We start from the raw sequence: 19,780 nt of genomic DNA on the forward strand, positions 1-19,780 counted from the left end.
GACCTTACTATATGATCAGATATTAAGGAAACATGCTATGTTGAAGTGCTGGCTTCTCTGACAACAATGCAGCAGCCAGTATGTCCTCCTTCTAACTTTAGATTCTGGTCCTGAATGTTCTGGATTTGTTTGGACCACAGAAGGTAGGTGGTTTTAAGAATGAACATGTCAGAATTTTGTTCTTGGTCAAACTAGAGCCAATTTAATATCTAAAATTTGTGTAAGTTAATTGTCTAAACATATTTTTTAATAATCAAATTAAAACTGTTTTGGTAAGAAGTTCTCTGTGATTGTGATGGATTTTAGTGTGAATGATTAGAGGACGGGGAGCGTAAAAGTGCTGGAAACAGATCAATTCGAGTGACAGATGATTCGTGCAGTGCAAGCTCAACACATTCAACCCTTTTTGTAAAGGTAAATAACCCTGTGGAGAAAGAATTGCTTTTATATGGATGATGATGCCACCTCGTGGTTGCTTCTTATATTGCAGTCTTGGAAATTTTAACGATGACTCCTACAGTTGCTGCAACTCAGAAGTAGAGAAGAGGACAACTTCAACTACATTTATACTACTACATTTATACTTCAACTACATTTATACTACTACATTTATACTACTACATTTATACTTCAACTACATTTATACTACTACATTTATACTACTACATTTATACCTCAACTACATTTATACTACTACATTTATACTACTACATTTATACTTCAACTACATTTATACTACTACATTTATACTACTACATTTATACTTCAACTACATTTATACTACTACATTTATACTACTACATTAATACTACTACATTTATACTACTACATTTATACTTCAACTACATTTATACTACTACATTTATACTACTACATTTATACTTCAACTACATTTATACTACTACATTTATACTACTACATTAATACTACTACATTTATACTACTACATTTATACTACTACATTTATACTTCAACTACATTTATACTACTACATTTATACTTCAACTACATTTATACTACTACATTTATACTTCAACTACATTTATACTACTACATTTATACTTCAACTACATTTATACTTCAACTACATTTATACTACTACATTTATACTACTACATTTATACTACTACATTTATACTTCAACTACATTTATACTACTACATTTATACTACTACATTTATTCTTCAACTACATTTATACTACTACATTTATACTTCAACTACATTTATACTACTACATTTATACTTCAACTACATTTATACTACTACATTTATACTACTACATTTATACTTCAACTACATTTATACTACTACATTTATACTACTACATTTATACTTCAACTACATTTATACTACTACATTTATACTACTACATTTATACTACTACATTTATACTTCAACTACATTTATACTACTACATTTATACTACTACATTTATACTTCAACTACATTTATACTACTACATTTATACTACTAAATTTATTCTTCAACTACATTTATACTACTACATTTATACTTCAACTACATTTATACTACTACATTTATACTTCAACTACATTTATACTACTACATTTATACTTCAACTACATTTATACTACTACATTTATACTACTACATTTATACTTCAACTACATTTATACTACTACATTTATACTTCAACTACATTTATACTACTACATTTATACTTCAACTACATTTTAGACAACTGTGGTCAGAGGTTTAAAAACTGATTTAAATTTTACACACACACAAAAAAAGAAAAAACTGTTTCGTTTGTAATATATCATCCATATAAGCCTAGCCTCAGAATGAACTACCAGCAGTAAGAAACAAGACTAATGCCTAATTAAATTGCAACTATACTACATCACTAAAATGCTACCTATAGATGGATTACAAAAAATATACAAATCTTTAAAAGACTCTAAAAGATGTTAGTTGCATTCAGCGTACATTCGGTATTTGTATGTTTTGTAAATGTATTGTTCTGATAGAACCACCGACTTTTTAAGCATTTTAAATACATTGAATTTAAATTGCCATAGATTTGGAAACGTTTACTTAAGATTTGCGACTGGCGAAACGAGGGAAAAAATAAATTCTCTGTTGCAGACTAAATATAATTAAAACGTGCACTCTGGAGCAATACAGGGATATTCGTTATTTTATAATAAAGTGTATTTTAGTATAGCTCTGTACTGCGAACAGATAAAAACTGTCCTTACATTATTGATCAAATGTTTTGCACTCACTAGTGTCACTGAAGCTTTCAATTTAATCAGCAGTTTGTCAACAGCTCATTGTTTGAGGAATTTAAAATAAGTTACTCTTTGTTGACAGATGCCCCTGAGGTTGAAAAATGGCGTGGATCGCAGCACTGTTCAGCTGTCACCTGCATGTCACGCTGTACTGTTCAACTTCCTCATATTTGCAGCCTTGACAGATTTCAACAGCAACCCGCCCCATCCGGGAAGATAAACAGACCATACAACCAATAGGATTACGAGTATTCAGTACAGTCCCCGCCCCCATATGATTGACGTTGGTATCTGCCAATCCACAGCCTCACTCTCGCGCCTCCCAACCGGAGACGGATTTCCGACCCAGTAGTAGCAAGTAGCCTGTACTTTGTTTACGTCCCGTTGGTTAGCTGACAGCTGCTGTAGCGCTTTACCCACACACACAGCCGTGTATGCACGCCTCTGGTGGCTACTTGGACCTCTTTAAACTTTAACCTGAGGCTTGTGAGTGTCGTGGACGGGATGTTTCACTGAATGAGGGGGTCCCGCTAGATGCCGACAGGAGGATGAACTCTATCACCGGACGGGTTCTCTCCATCCCCGGCGCCTCTGTCACCAACTCTGGAGCGTCCTCCTCCCGAGCCTTACATGTAGAGCTAACATCCCAGCAGGTAAATACAACGCGCTTTGAGATAATGTTAGCAAAAACTGCTTTCAAATCACCTCAAGAAAACTTGGACTCGGCCGCTTCAGTTCAACACGTCAGGCCCGTCAGGTTAGCTAGATGGCTAACAGCTGCTAGCTTGCGGTTGGCTACCTTACTGGAGATTCAAGGACCTGGACTGACACCTCCGACACACTATAACAAGTTCAGCTGGTGTTAGGCATTATTAGAGCCCAGCCTTTTCCATGTCCTGCCCTGTTCTGGCTGTATATAATACGCAACGATGAATTGCATAGGAAGCTGCTATGCTAGAGCTAATGGTAACGTTATGTCAGTGTGCAGGTGACAGCTGGACGGGAACTGTAGTGTATACCATTCCTGTCATAGTAAATTAATCTATATTTGACTTTTTTTAAACTAAGAACTAATTTAATATATGCTTTGTTAAGTCTCATTAAGATCCTTCAATTATAAGTTCATTCATTCATTAGAAAAGAAAGTGTAAGAAGTTCATTCATTCTGTTAACCGACCTAATACCTAAACTCAACATCAGTCCAAAGTCATACACATGTGAGTTATGATTTATAGTGAGAAACAGGCTTTTCATGCTGCGTGATATCTTTAAAGGCTGACAGTCATGTGATGGTGATGATATTGTTTTATTATATTACTGAAAGAGCTATCATTTAATCTGCACACAGCCTCATTGAGTTAGGGATTGTGTGGACTTGTTTCATCCACAAACCTCCTTGTAGTCTTCAAGTTTCTACAATAGAGAAACCTGCAGGTTCATGGCATCACATTACCACCTAAAATAAAATTCATCTCGGACTTAAAATCTTTTACAAAACAGGTGAAATGCTGAAAGCAAGCCAGAGCTGTACCCACTTTGAATTAGTATCTTCAAACTTTATTTTAAACTGGTTTATAACATTTGTATTGTTGTACATGTATTTTAGTGTATCCTCATATCGTGTTATGGGGTTTTATGTAACTGAATGTTGTACATTTTAATCTGTTTGCTGACATAAAGGCCCAACTGGGGACACGAGTTGGAAACTAGCAATAGCTATATACTCTTTATGCAGCACATCAGTTTCATGCTTTGTATTGAAATTATGTTAAATTGCATTGTCCCTATTAAATGAATAAATTCAAACATACATAGCATAGGTGTGGCAAAAAGTTAGCTTTTGTAAACAGTAAAACTGTCAGCCCATGCTATCTAGGACTGCAAAACAAATAGCTATTTCACCATTATCATTATATGAGTATGCACATCAAGCAAGTCACAAAAAAGACTGCATGAATTGTAGTGAAATGGGAAAACCTTTGTACACATGCCATATCTTCACACTCAGCGTGCAGCCATTTGACTTGTCAGATGGAGCCCTACATGGAAGAACAACTTCCCAACTCTGAAAAACTGGGACCATCCGAGGAGCACATGAATGCAGCACATGCATTCACACCAGTTGAAAACATGTGGTTGAGGAAGACCTCAAGCTGAATAAGAGCAGCTCTTCTAGCATTTCATGTTAATTTCAATTGATGATGAACAACTATACAAGCACAGGTTTTTGCGCAAATATGCCGATCAGCAGAAATGGACAGGATCTGTAACCTTATATCTTATATTCACATGTTAATTTGATCATTTGAACATCTTGTCATTGCAATATTGAGTTATGTTTTAAACCTTCCTCAGAAAATCCAAACGTAATCTCTAATAATCTCTTGCACAAGCAGCAGCATCATTGTGGCATGGTGTTGGTTTAGGGGTTGAGAGTGTGGTATGGTGTTGGTTTAGGGGTTGAGAGTGTGGTATGGTGTTGGTTTAGGGGTTGAGAGTGTGGTATGGTGTTGGGGTTGAGAGTGTGGTATGGTGTTGGTTTAGGGGTTGAGAGTGTGGTATGGTGTTGGGGTTGAGAGTGTGGTATGGTGTTGGTTTAGGGGTTGAGAGTGTGGTATGGTGTTGGTTTAGGGGTTGAGAGTGTGGTATGGTGTTGGGGTTGAGAGTGTGGTATGGTGTTGGTTTAGGGGATGAGAGTGTGGTATGGTGTTGGGGTTGAGAGTGTGGTATGGTGTTGGGGTTGAGAGTGTGGTATGGTGTTGGTTTAGGGGTTGAGAGTGTGGCTTGGTGTTGGTTTAGGGGTTGAGAGTGTGGCTTGGTGTTGGTTTAGGGGTTGAGAGTGTGGTATGGTGTTGGGGATGAGAGTGTGGTATGGTGTTGGGGATGAGAGTGTGGTATGGTGTTGGGGTTGAGAGTGTGGTATGGTGTTGGGGATGAGAGTGTGGTATGGTGTTGGGGATGAGAGTGTGGTATGGTGTTGGGGATGAGAGTGTGGTATGGTGTTGGGGATGAGAGTGTGTTATGGTGTTGGGGATGAGAGTGTGGTATGGTGTTGGGGATGAGAGTGTGTTATGGTGTTGGGGATGAGAGTGTGGTATGGTGTTGGTTTAGGGGTTGAGAGTGTGTTATGGTGTTGGGGATGAGAGTGTGGTATGGTGTTGGGGATGAGAGTGTGGTATGGTGTTGGGGATGAGAGTGTGGTATGGTTTAGGGGTTGAGAGTGTGTTATGGTGTTGGGGTTGAGAGTGTGGTATGGTGTTGGGGATGAGAGTGTGGTATGGTTTAGGGGTTGAGAGTGTGTTATGGTGTTGGGGTTGAGAGTGTGGTATGGTGTTGGGGTTGAGAGTGTGGTATGGTTTAGGGGTTGAGAGTGTGTTATGGTTTAGGGGTTGAGAGTGTGTTATGGTGTTGGGGATGAGAGTGTGGTATGGTGTTGGGGATGAGAGTGTGGTATGGTGTTGGGGTTGAGAGTGTGGTATGGTGTTGGGGATGAGAGTGTGGTATGGTGTTGGGGATGAGAGTGTGGTATGGTGTTGGGGATGAGAGTGTGGTATGGTGTTGGGGATGAGAGTGTGGTATGGTGTTGGGGTTGGGGATGAGAGTGTAGGTGTCACTGACACAGCATGACTTTCAGACTCCATGGTCTCTTGCCGTCGCAGAGACATGCATGGACACAACATGATCATTTATAGTAGGCCTACACTTTCATTCTTGCTTCACACTAGTACATTTGACTCATTTGGAAAGTAGAAAAGTTGAAATGATTTTCAACTTGAGCGCCCGGAGTGGCCGCACAAAAAGGCAGAACGCTGAGAAAAAAAGACGCTGCAATTTTTCTCAGTGCGGTTGCCTCCTGCCGCAAACGCTCTCTCCTCCTTAAAAACAATTGAAAAAAAGACGCTGGCGCTCTGAAAAAAATGCAAGTTGGCCCCGGGGCGTAATTGACCAACAGATCCAAAACAACAGTCTGCAGACTGAAGACCATGAGGTCTAATCAAGAACAAGTTACAACAAAGAATATTAAAACCTACATGATGATATAAAGATGATTTAAAGCTCAGTTTGACGGTTTAACGTTTCTGAGGAATTGTGATGTCTGGATATAGAGAGAAAAAGGCTGAGCAGCTAATAACTTTGTCACATACTATTATTAGAGCTGTTTGATCACATTATGACAGTGGTCAGCTACTAGAGGTGCTAGCTTTGATGTTTGGCTGACATTGTGGTCTATAATAAGGCTTCTGATGTTGCCCTAGTTTTACATCAGAGTACCCGACCCACCACGGCAGCTTTTTTCTTCACAAGTGTTCTTAAACCTGTTTCTCTCCGCCTGTGGTCCACGTTAGCCCCATACAGAAAGGGCATGTTTAAGGGAGGGCGGTTAGAAGTCTCCTACCGAACAATCAGTGTTTTTGTTTGAGTCCTTAATCTTATAGGGGATCCCATGACTTAGATTTAGTCGCAGTATAGCAGCAGGACGGAGGCCAGGCCTGCTGGTCAAGAGAAACGTTGTGTAGTGGTGACTTGTGTGACTGAAGCAGAAACCTCTCTGTGCCTCTTGTGTGTCCACTCCAAACACACACTTTTGTTTCCCAAAGCAGGTCATTACATTTATATGCAAGACATGAGGATATAAACGTTAAGTCGACTTCTAGGTCTTTGAGATTCACCAATGAAACCTGTATTTATTTCCTTTAAGACTTTGCTTGAGTTGAACTAATGAGGTGACAAGGCCTTTGTAGTATGTATTGACAAGAAACCAAGGATATGAAAAGTAAAAGTAAAATCGAATACATCATAATTAGTTAGGATACTAAAACTAACGTCATAGTATGTAGAACACACCATCAAATGCATGAAATTTCCAGTAAAAAAGTTAGAATTTTAAGGAATTGGAAGTGAAATATTTTATTACAATCCCAGTAACAACTAATGTCATTGTAAGAATTGTTTCAATACCAATACTAATATTAGGAATACTTGCAATGTTGCCTTATATGGGAGATCTGTGTCAGCGAGTACGTCAGTCAAGATGAAATAATTTGTTATTTAAAAATTGACCCTTTCCCGCCACCAGAAATCAATTCTTCATCATCGTTCCAAAACATCAAGTTGTACCTTTCATCCACCATGCATCTATATTGGCTGCCACACTCTAATGCTGTTTTTTAATGGCTTACAGTTTTTTTTTCAGGTATTGTAGGACTTGGTAGCAATAACAATATGGTGCTTCTACAGAATATAACCCACTCAATGTCATAATAACATACTGTGAAAAAATCTTCAATAATTTACACTTGAAGAATCCAATTAGTAAAAAAAAAGCAATGTGAACAGATGCAAAGCTTCACTTTTAACAGGCATTGCTTTTAACCTCCGGTGATGAAAAATGAAGCCAATGCGAAAGTGCAAAGAACTGCAGTTCTTCCAGTGTCCACTTGAGGCAGACTCCAAGAGCCCCAGGAGTCACATGAACACCACATTCAAAAACGCCTGTTTTTACAGCAGACAATAACATGTTTACAGCCTTGTACAAAAACAAAACAACAATATTTGTCTTCCTCATGGGCACTCACTGTACGGGGGTGACTTTTTTTTTAATAACGCATCCATTTTGATTTTATTAACCATACGTGTTAGACATAGTTAGGCATGAGGCTGACCTGATTGACAGGCGGGCACGGTGTAGGCATGTAACGGTTTGTAAGGAGGTTTAAAACCCGCCTCAGCTCCAGCTCTCAGCCTGTCGTTAGGTTGACTAAAAGTTAGGTTGTGACAGGATTTCCAGCATGGTGGCTGCTGCCGATGAGCCTCCAGAGTTCCCTACAGCTGTAAAAATAATCGTATTTGTTTTATGGCAGTAGTATCCAAATGCTACATGTTTATCTGCCAAATACCAAATACAATATCGGATTCTATTGCAGTAGATTTTGACCAATAAACAAGTTGAGGTACAGCAGTCAATATCATCAAGTATTATTTTTTTTGGAAAATGTTTTCGCAAAGCATCACTTTCAGTACATTCAGAAATGTGTGCTTATTTTAATGCATGTTAACTTTAAGTACAACTGTTTACAGTTTTAAGATTTGACACATAATCAAAACTTCAGTGCCAATCAAGTATTTATATATTTTCTCACACTCCTTAGTTCAGACTTTTGTTCTGGCTACAAATGCACATGGTGATAATGGGGGCTTTTCTATAGTGGGCTCATTGAGACTTGTAGACGGTGTAGAAAATCATTTTAAAGCTTCAAATTTCTCATGTGACTGTCATGACTGACCATGCCTGGCGAGTTAACTACGTACTTATTTCTACCCTGAAGATGTCATGCCTCTATTATTTGAGCTGCTGACTTTGAGCAGACTCTCAGCTGGTTTTGCTTCACTGCATGAGAAACCCCCCCGGGCTATTGTAGGCTATTTATACATCAGATTGACAATGTGCTACTTCATCAATCTCCGTAGTCGTCTTTTTTCACATATCCTGGGAACCAGTTAGGATTCACATTCTTCATTATAACCTAGATTATTTGTAATTGCCTGCAGCCATCACATGATGAGGATGAAACTGAATACTACAGCTCTGATGTCAGTTTTTTATTTGTTCTCACTCTCTCCTCACTCTCTGCTCACTCTCTCTGTCCCCTTCTGTATTTCTCTCCGACAAACAGAGACGGTTGCGTCATCTCCGGAGCATCGCAGCCAGAAACATTGTCAACAAGAATGGTTCTCCACTGCTGGACACATACTTCACCCTCCACCTCTGTATAGGAGACAGAATATCTAGAGGTCAGTGTTTAAGCCCCTCACACACACATTCTCCAGCCTGACAGTGCTAAGTACATGTTCACTTGTGTAATACACAATCTGCATCATGCTTTCAAAAAAGGATCACTTTCCATCCTATATAAACTAACGCCTCATGTCCACTTAGCGTTTTGTTTCTGGCAGAAAAGCGCTGACTGTGTTAGTCAGGGCTTGCATGAAGCGTTTGTGCCATGAAAAGAAAAGTGCTGCACGTCTGTCCTGTCTTTATGACAGCGTCGGTTGACAATGGCTGCTCTATGACCGATACACTGCTCCGATACTTTTTACTGTATGTTTTTGATTTGAGATCGTTTGAACCCCAGTAGCCATGGATCGAAGATATGGGTACAAGACATGATCCTTAGTGCGGCAAAAATACTGGGAATATCATACATTTGGAAAAGAGCACCAGTGACGTCAGTAGCGCCTTTCTGGGAAGTTGAAAGATTTTGAACTTGAGCGCTCTGAGCTGCCACAAAAAAAAGTAGAGCTCTTGGGCGCTGCACTCTGTCTCCGGGCGGCTGCCTGCTGCTGCAAACGCTCTCTGCCCATTGAAAACAATTGAAAAAATACGCTGGTGCTCAGAAAAAAAACACTATGTGGGCACAGGGCCTAATGCAGTTACGTCATATCAAATCAAAGGTAGTGATAAAAGCTGTCATTAAGTAAACATGTTCAGCTGAAGTGGAAAATCCGCTAAGAGATTACAAGTTATTTTGGTTGGGTTGATCATTGAAATACGGAGCAGTATCAACCTTAAATTCTTTAAGTATCCTTTTTACTCTTCACCCTGACGATTAGCACATAACTACTCCAAAGATGGCAGCTTCCTGTTAGCCTGAAGGTGCTGCTGTAGACAAAATGCTTACTGCTGCAGTCTGAGATGACAGAGAAACAACAGAAACTAGTTCAACAGAATGGGACAACATGTACTTTGTCTGTGTGGCGCAATAGTCCAGCAGAAACATTAAAGTGTCTAATTTAATGCTCCAAAACATTTGTGTTTTGTCCCTTATTTAAAGGGCTCGTTAAACGCACATCACAGATAGGTGCAGGGCGTTACAAAAACAGCAGAGAGAAGAAGAAGATATGCCCGCACACTTACTCAGATTTTACATGATTGATGACAGCCTGGGCCTGAACAAATCATAGCGCCTACTATTGGAAGGAGGCAGTAGTTGGTAGAATGGTTGAGTCATGGAGGCAGATTGTCTCTCACAGAACAATCCAGGAGAAATAAATATTTGCTTTTGAAATCATTTTGCACACTATACATAGGGTTTTCAAACTCCTAATCCTGTCCACAAGCTGATAATGTCTTCACAGTTCACATTCTGAAGTAACAGCATGGACATCAAACTGTTGACCAATCTGGTGTCTCAATCTTCTGTTCAGATGCTTCTGAAAATGTGTGGCAGAGATAATAAAGTTTTGTTGTGTTCTTCGAGCATGCAGGGCAGCTTAAAGAGTTTATTAACACTATCACTACTAGTGTGCACCTCAAAAAGTCAAAGATGTGAAACATGAGTCGAGTTGCACTTGTGTTAGATAAATATCTGCACTTTAGTTTTTTTAGCTGCATCATTGCACACAGACTTATGCAATGACACTTTAACCTACTTTTAGGGGGGGTTCTTCACTGGTTATAAAACAGTCTCTATATAAGTGTGATGCCTCTATGACCTACAAAAGCACGCCTGACTATAGCCCAAACTATCTTTCAGCATGCAGACCAAAATTTTTTTTCAATTTCCTGTGCAGAGTTTAAGTTTAAAGCTTTGATTTAAATCAGACTGATTCTGTGTAGGACACAGTCTTGTCCTGGATTTCAATAGTTATAAACACTAGTACATACATCAAATATCTGTAAAAGTCTTGTCTGTTGTCTATCAAATTCAGAAATAAAGCCAAGCTCATATTACTTTATGAATTGTATTTAATAGTAGATTCAAGTCATTTGGTTATTTATGCACAAGTGTTTTCTGCTTTCTCTAATCAGCCTTCTTTGATGTCTTTTTAGATTTTTACAAGAGTGAAGTCATACGGGACTCTCTGGTGAGTATACTTGTTTGTACCTTTAAATTCTTCATGCCTGCTTCCAGGGAAAGGTTCAGGATGTTTACCTGCACCCTGTTGATGCAGTGTGTTGATACACTTGGCAATATGAGCAGCATTGTACTGAAGGAACACAAGCTTCCTGTATGTTATTGATGCCAAAACCTGGCATTTATACCTGCTGCATATCTTCTTTCTTTAACACATCTGGCCACATCTGGAATTGCCGTTGCACTATGACCTTTCTTAAACTGGTTTTCACACATTGAGGGTACAGTAAAAAAGTGCTTCCTTGAATGAAAATCAGACTTGCATCAGCTTTAAGGAGAAATGATTCTTTCTCTCTTGCTTTGTCAGCATCACTCTGTGTTGTAAACGTCTCTGGAGAACATGACTAGGTGACTCTTAGGCTGCTGCTTCTCTTGTTAGCGGGGCTTATGCAGCTCAGCACAAAGCTACCGAAGCAGCCAAGGATAGCAAGCCATTACTGTCAGGCTCTCTGCCAAGTCATGAGCTGACCTAAGCTGCTTTCCAGGCACACTGCACGCTGTACCCTGGGCAGACAGACTCCATAATGCTCTGCAGGAGTCATGACTCCTGTCATTTACTCTACCTGACTTTCTCCTGTTGAATTGAAAATCCTTTTGCTGACATTTGTTCTCTAGTTTCTTTCTCCATCCTGTCATCATTTTTCTAGGGAAATGTTTTGATTCTGTTTTACGCCTTTGCTTCCGCTACTGGCTCTTACTACACCCCCTGCTGGAGTGTACTTCTGCTTTTGACATTCCCTCCCTGCCTGTCCTTGAGTGTGACCTGCAGAGCAAGAGATTTTTCTCTCTGATCCAGGGAAGTGGTGTGTAATAGAATGATGTAAATGGCTTTGTAGAAGTAGCCCTCACTCTCAGTGCTGACAGTCTGGAGACCAAGAACAAACTGTAGCAGGGATCAAACCTTAAGGTGAATGTAGAGCAGGATGATTAAATTATATTTGATGGAAAGAGATCACTTATGACATATTTTATTTGAAAGCATGCACACAAAAAACACCTGCACACTTATATTTTCATAAACAACCAGACCTGTGACCATGTCTAACCATCTATTTCTAATTATTCATGCACACAACTGTGTATCTAACCCCTTTGCAATACTGAGTAACTAAACACATCTATGTATGCTAACCCTGTGCAACGGTATGTACATACTAGGGATGTAACGATTCACTCAACTCACGATACGATTCATGATATTGAGTTCACGATACAATTTTCTCACCATTTATTTGAGAGATTTTGAGATGACTGAAAAAGATACATTTAATTTTTGCAAACCCGCTTGTCAGTGCGGTTTCGCTTTTTTAATGTTTTTTTTCTCTCAGCGAGGGGAGGTGATTGTATCTTCTCCTTGTGGTGTAGATTAAATGCTGCATCATGTTGGCCGTGCTATTTGTGTAGTTCCCTGTCTTTAAATATTTGCACAAAGTTTGTGTCTCGTCTGTTATCTTCTCTCCTCTTTCATTTTCTGTCTTTGGGAAGAAATGCTTCCACACCTCGGATTTAAAAGACGGTGGTGTGTCCTCAAATTCAAAATCTTACTCTGCAGCTGCTAACCTTCTCTGCTCTACAGCTGCTAACGCCAGTGAAGCATAAATAGATAGCGTCCTCTGCTGTCTAAAAATGTAAAAGTAAAGCATGCGATTTATTTTCTCAGAGTACCGATGTGAACCTTGACGCCTTTGAATCGATTTTAACTGTCTCGCGATTCATCTTTACATCCCTAGTACATACACATTCTGCTAAGTCAGAGCAATATAGCTATGTGCAATTACTTAAGTACTTTAAAGTTACAGGCTCGTCTCGGGCAAATGTGCCATTTACACCAGTACCTCATAATCAAGCAAATTGCAATACTCCAGCACTTTTGCACTTTACTACTCCGGCACTTTACCTCCCGTAGCAGCACTTTAAGCACTTTAACTCGGAAGGTCACTTGATCCTGGTTTGTTTTAAACAACATCACACAGACACTTTTTAGGCTTGTATTATTGAGTGTGTCCATGTTAACTAAAGTACAGTGAATGTTGTTGCTTGGCCACTGTTTGTGGTTTTGGTTTTTACTTGTCATTGTGGTTATATGTCATTTTCTATACATATGAACCACCAACCTGCCAAAGGACTACAGATGGAAAATAAGCCTGTGACTGCAGTATGGCCTATTAACATGTTTATGTTCACTAATGTGCACTGTCCCTATTTTAAATGAATGACTAAGTTAACAGAAGGTTCAGTTCCTTTTAACGTTGAGTAAATGGAATGATTTATTTATTGTGCTGTCAGGTATTCATGTTCTCTTACACTGGTTATCCCCCCTAAGTGCTGGCTAATCCTTATTTGTGTTGTGTGTCAGAATCCAACCTGGCGGAGTCTGGACTTCGGCATGCTGCCGGACCTCCTGGATACCTCTGTGTCTTGCTTCGTGGTGAGGATCTGGGGAGGACAGGAGGAACAGTACCAGCTCCTCATAGAATGGAGGGTCAATCTGGATGGCCTCAGATACACAGGACAGCAGGTCAGCAACCACACATGAAAATGAGAATAATCCACTGAGTCTGTTTAAAACAAAGTCTTTATTGAAGAAGAATGAACATAGCCCCCTTGATGTTCCCTTTTTGTTTGTGGGATCTGTCTGGCATCATTCCCAGGTATTCACAGCCTTAGACATCAATGTTTTACCATTTGTTTACTCTAAATGGGACCATCATTTAGAAACTGAACATCGTTATATATTGAAAGAGACTTTAAACTATTGATTGAGAAAATAAAGTCACAGGAAAAATGATTACCTAGGTAATAAATAAACAGAGAAGGATGTAGTTGACCAACTTCTCTTTCAACCACTGGAGTCTCCCCCTACTGGCCTTGATAAGTACTGCACTTAAAGGCACTTCCTTTAAGTTTACTTAAAAACTTAAAGGCTTGGTGCTTCCAAAGTGCCTCCACAACCTGACAGTAGACGGTCCCTTCTCTCCGTGCTGTATCCTGTTAGGACCTACTGTTCAGTAGGAAGATATTTGTTCCTCCTTCGTTTGATTCATTCTGTGTGGAAGTGGCATCATTAGCCCGCCTCATGTTATTGACACTCCAACTCAGATGTGATCTGCACGATGGCTCAGTAAATAAAACGTCAGGGGTGTTAAAATACAACTATTTACCTGAAAAGATGCATCCAAACCATACTGCACAAAACCCCGAAGTTAGCATCCATGCTGAAAAAATGCCCACTGAATGACCACGAGGGTTCAGTCGAGATCATCAATGTGCCTAATTCTCATCAAAAATCATTTTCATGCTTTTACTTTGAAAGCATTTATTCAAATGTCTGACTTAACACTGCAGCTGATCTTGGAACCTAACGAGGGAGCATGATGATTGCATCTTTCATTCATCTTTTTAATTCCATTTTTGTGTTTTGCATCAACAAAAAGTTTGAGTAACTTTATCCGCTTGGAAAATTCAATCATTAAAAATATTACACCAGCAGGGATTTATAAATATATTGGATTGATATTTGTGGTTGACATTTGATGCAAACAATGAACCTATCATTCACAAAGTTGGTTGTTCATTTTCTCAACAACATTTATTGGTTCCTTCTTAAGCGTAAAGATTCACAGCCTTTCTTCAGATTAAGAAAGAAAGGCTGTGTCTCTGGATTTATTACTTTTTGTTTAATCAGTTTAAAGACTTAATAATGAGAACGTCTTTTGTTATCATTTTAGACTTTCATCTACTTGTGAAAAAACACTTTTATCAATGATTAAAGAAACTTTGAATTACAGTCCAGCAAACTGATATTCTGGTCAACAGAAACAGACACTCAATTCATTACAAGGTTTATTTTTCTAGTCTATTTCCTCACATTTGAAATAAATGGCAGTTATAAGCAATCACGTAGCGATGCAGCATACCAGGTTGATGATGTTATAATGAGAGCACACACATTGCACTGATTCAGAGATGTGAACCATCAGTTACAAACATTAAAACCATCCTAACAGTCTGCAGTGTGAAGAATGAACATGTGATTTTGACTTTTAATTCTTTCTGCATGTGAGTGTTTAAAGGATTAATTATCTCCTTTAAGCCTAAATTCTGCACATTGAAGCCCTGTTCTGAGAAACAAGTCCATGAAAATGTGAATGCTGTAGAAGAAGTCAGGGTTATTGCCATTCCTTCACAGTGAGACCATTTTCAAAGCTCATAAACAGATAGCAGCGTCTCATGCACATCCAGATTCCCGCTGTCCTTTGTTCTCTGCAATGATTCTCTGCTGCCTCGCTTTGTCCACAGATTCGATCCAGAAACCCAAATGAGATCATCTTTGGTTTGAATGATGGCTACTATGCAGCTGACTTTGATCATAAGGTACGGCCTGTGGTCAATCTTTCAGAGCATCTGCATCATTATGAGCTATCCATTGTTAATCTCATTAGCCTCATATTCAACACTGACATGTGGCTGTTTCAGGATCAGTCGGAGCGGAAGAAAAACAGTCTGCTCCAGGTCGACCAGAGTTCAGTCAGGAACTCCTACAGTGTTTTCTCTTTGCTCAGGTAAGAATCTTTAACATCTGATAGTGTGTCAAGACCACATAACCGAGACCAGGGTGCTCAGAGACCGAGATAAGACCAAGACATTTAGAGAGAGTCAAGACCAAGGCAGGGCGAGACCGAGACAAGACCAGGACATTTATGGATCAAGACCGAGTCAAGACCAAGACCAAGACAGGACTGAGACAAGACCATAAATGTCAGTGAAACTGGCATTTTTCTTCTAATCACAGCAATGACTTGGAAAAAAAAAGCCTTTCAGTGGTGGTCTTGATTTCAAATCCAGAGTCTGCCCAGTCTGAGACCGGGACAAGGCCGAGTTAAAATGCTTTCGATTCAGAGACAAGAACAAGACCTTCAAAAAGTGGTCTTGAGACCGGTTCGAGTACTACAACACTTCATTGTAGTATTTAAATTAATAGGACTCAGATTTCCTCTCATCTGAACTTTCTATGAAGCTTTTTCTGTCTTGTGCAAAAGTTTTTAACCACATACAAAAAGCCTTTTTGTCTTATTTCAACCTACAACCAGTGTGTCTCCTAATAGATCTATTCTTCTCTTATTTGCATCATTGATCAAATAGATCATTAGATTGCCTGATGTCTTTTGTGTAGCATGTTTGTCTTGGGCATTTTCACTCCAGCAGGTGGTGCCATAGGAGAGCCAACATTTTGAACCAGTATCAGCAAAGCTTCGCTGGCTTTCATGAACTCACAAAGCCTGTAAACACAAATTAATCTTTTTGTGAAAGTTATGATTTAAACAGTCCGTCTCGAAGAATGCATCTTAAAATTCACCCGAACGTTGTGATTAATAAAACTCAAATTTTACAATTCGTATATTTTCTGGTCGTACATTCAGGTTCAGATTACATTGAAAATCTGCCACCTCCCGGCTGGTGTTGTGGGTTCCTTCCTCAGTGTTTTCCTGGCCACTTTCTCCAGGGTCGCCATCTTCGGTGCCCTCTTGGACACTTTCTGTGGACGCCTGAGCCAAGTTCTCAGTCTGTAGTGGATCCCTTCTTCCAGCTTCATTTGCTTCCCCCTCATTGGGATACTGATGGTTTTCTTCAGCCTGATTGACATCCATATCAGCTGTTTGCCGGCCGTATCTCTGCGTACTGTCTGTGTGGCCCATATGTAGAGATGGTGCCCAGTCTGGATCAGTCTCCCTCATTTCATAAGCAGGTTCGCCTGTAATGACACACAGTTTTTTTTTTTTTTTTTTTTTTTAGAAATACAGCACATGACGATTCCTTGTTATTAAGATCTTAGACCGGATCAAGTCGTTTCTGAAATCTGCTGTCGACCAGCCTGGCTAAACAAAACATGACTTAGCCTTAGCATTCGCTCATACGATATCGTATATGATGATAATTTAACATCATAATAAACACAACAAAAGAGATTTCACTTACCCTTATGAAAGTGTCGAGAGCAAACAAGCATGTACTTAGATACACTGGCGAAGGTGATGGATTTCCGGTTCACCGCTTTAACCCAGGCCATCCGCCTCCTCTTGGATATATCCTCTGCTTGTGTCCCAAAGCGCTTTTTCCATAAGGGAAACCTAAAAAACCGTAACTGGTTGTTGAGTTTTTTACAATTCAAGTCGTGGGACTTACTATGGCAATTATTCACGCAGCATGAGCGAACCATTTTACCAACAAAAAAAAGGGAAGCAAAGCAAGACGTGTGTGCAGACGTGACTTCTGATCAACTCGGCATGTAAACAAAGAGCTATATCCGCTAACATGGCGCTTGTAACCACAATGCATTGCGGTTAGGGAAGGCAATACGTCACCTGGCAAAGACCGCTAATTCATGAGAGCAACCCATCCGGGTACTTTGCCCAAACGATGCCGGCCCCGCCCCTTTCTGGATGAAATCATTCCCTGTGAATGAATGGTGGTTAATGGACAAGTTGGGGTCTTCACCGATTTAAAGTCTTAAAAAATGAAAACCATACTTTAAAACGGCAAGTATGAGCCTAAATCTGATGACCAGTAATGTAAACATTTAAAATATGACATTTCTGAACAGAGATCGGCATCATACCATGTAGGTGAGTGTCTGTTCAATCTCTGTCTGTCAAACTGCTCAAACGAGTCATCAGAGGAGTCATACTGACCTGATGAGTAATTATTAACCATGTTACCAGAGAGGGATCTTTATTTTTAAATAATATTTATTTGTAATAGTTTCTAACAGTGTTCATAGCTGCAATGGAGTGGTTATAGACGTTTATTTTAGAGAAAAGGGGACATAAACTCTGAGTTATCAGCTGATTTAGAAAAGAATAACATGTAAAGCCACCTGAATGATATTAAAACCTTTTGTATTCATACGTGAGTGTAAATAATGATGATTGGGGCGAGACGAGGTGTTATATCGAGCTGGCAAACTTTTTATTTTGACATTTATTTTTCAGTCAGAGGATTTGGTGTAGTGTTCCTTCGTTTAGAGACATTTTCACCAACATGATTATGTGATGTGACATTTGAAACGTTGTTAATACGTTAGTGAATGAATGTGTGAAGAATCTGTTTACAGACTTCTCTTCTGTCACAGAGCAGGAACATGACAGCGGTCCCACAATTTACCACATTAAAGAGCCCATATTATGTCCTTTTTGGGGTTTGTATATTTAATCTATGTACCTACTTTTGTACGTTCACAATAGCTAAAGTTTGAAAAAAGTGTCTGTTTTCATGTACTGCTCCTCCTTGCTCCCTCTCCGCTCTGAGTCCGTCAGCTACACTCTGTTGAGCCCCCACTGCAGAGCCCCACGTGGGCCAAGTCTGCTCTGATTGGTCTGCCGATCCGCTTTGTCGTTATTGGTCAGTTGCTCAGCACGCTTCTCGGAAATTTCAACATGAGCTGCAGGGCTTGCCACAACGAGCCAATGAGCTTAGATCAGTGATCTCACACTGACAATGACGTCGGACTGACACATTTTTATCGAGGGGGGCTAGAACCGAGCGTTACATGCAGCTAATGCTACAGCTAACAGGAGGACGTAGGAGAAGCCGCATTTCCGCGGACTTTGAATTGTTGCACATAAATGTGCCTAAACATGCACAGGACACTTGGAAAACACACGAAAGAGCATATAAAACCAGAAAAAGCATAATATGGGACCTTTAATCCTCTCTAGCTCTAGTCCAAATACACAGAGCTCTTCTTTTACCCTCCTTTGTCCTTTGTAAATGAAAACCCGATACTAAATTGTGTTTTTAAAATAGTTTGAAGTTCAAAAAGCTTCGCAATCGCGTTTAACCGCAATGTTACCAGTGTTTTCTAATCTACCGCCGATACATTCTCAGTGCTTGTTTTCACCCAAACGGGGACGTGGTCACTCTGGCGAGCCGGAAGTGACGTTCGACTGCTCTTTAAGCCACATTAACCCGAGCCAAGATAAAAAACATTATTTTAAGATATTAAAGTAGCAGCTAATAAAGCCTGAATAGTGAAAGTGTGAGGAAAAATGGCCGCCAGTGCAGACAGCACAGAATGCTTGATATGTTTCTTGAAATAAAAGTTTAAATCTTATCATCTTCAGTACATTTTGCTTGTTGAACCACCTATTATTACTCAGTAAAAGCAGTTCAGGTTTTATTTTTTTTTGTATCTGGGCTTGTCAGGTGAATGTGGCTGATAATGAGATATTGTTGATCAGACATTATAAGACTACACTTGGTTAGATATTTTGCAGTGTGACGTTGCCTTAAAAAAGGGTTGCAATACAGTTTGATACCACAAGACGGAGACAGAGATTAGCTGAGTCAGTCGTTAGTCAGATGGGTACCCTGGTACAGTAATTAAAAGCTCAAGACAACACATGGCAGATCTGGCATCTGTTTACAAACACAGGCTTGCTGTTTTACATTTATATTTAAATGTGGTAGAATGTAAACACTACTCTAAGCATCATCAGGGCTTCCCTCGAGGGAAACCCACTTTAAACCCTTTGCCTGATCCCATAACAACCTAATTGCAGCCGGTTTGAACTAAATGCATGCACATTTGGAAGGTCCAAGTTAGACACTT

At 39.6% G+C, this 19,780-nt stretch overlaps 1 protein-coding gene and 1 long non-coding RNA gene across 2 annotated transcripts in view; one reads left to right on the forward strand and one right to left on the reverse strand.

Moving 5' to 3' along the window:
- The first annotated feature begins 2,592 nt into the window (after positions 1-2,592).
- Positions 2,593-19,780, forward strand: part of uvrag (UV radiation resistance associated gene) — a 118,700-nt gene continuing 101,512 nt past the window's right edge. Inside the window, exons 1-6 of the mRNA XM_020631199.3 lie at positions 2,593-2,910; positions 8,932-9,049; positions 11,088-11,122; positions 13,529-13,690; positions 15,472-15,546; positions 15,649-15,734. Of these exons, the coding sequence (XP_020486855.1) occupies positions 2,806-2,910; positions 8,932-9,049; positions 11,088-11,122; positions 13,529-13,690; positions 15,472-15,546; positions 15,649-15,734 (581 nt within the window). The 5' untranslated portion in view covers positions 2,593-2,805. The remainder of the gene's footprint in view (positions 2,911-8,931; positions 9,050-11,087; positions 11,123-13,528; positions 13,691-15,471; positions 15,547-15,648; positions 15,735-19,780) is intronic.
- LOC109982118 (uncharacterized) lies at positions 15,003-17,495 on the reverse strand. Its single transcript, XR_003808490.2, has 2 exons — positions 17,149-17,495; positions 15,003-16,924 (listed from the first exon to the last, which is right to left on the reverse strand). It is a non-coding gene; the product is annotated as an uncharacterized lncRNA (long non-coding RNA).

Source organism: Labrus bergylta, chromosome 14, assembly GCF_963930695.1.
Source record: "Labrus bergylta chromosome 14, fLabBer1.1, whole genome shotgun sequence".
Taxonomy (NCBI): Eukaryota; Metazoa; Chordata; class Actinopteri; order Labriformes; family Labridae; genus Labrus; species Labrus bergylta.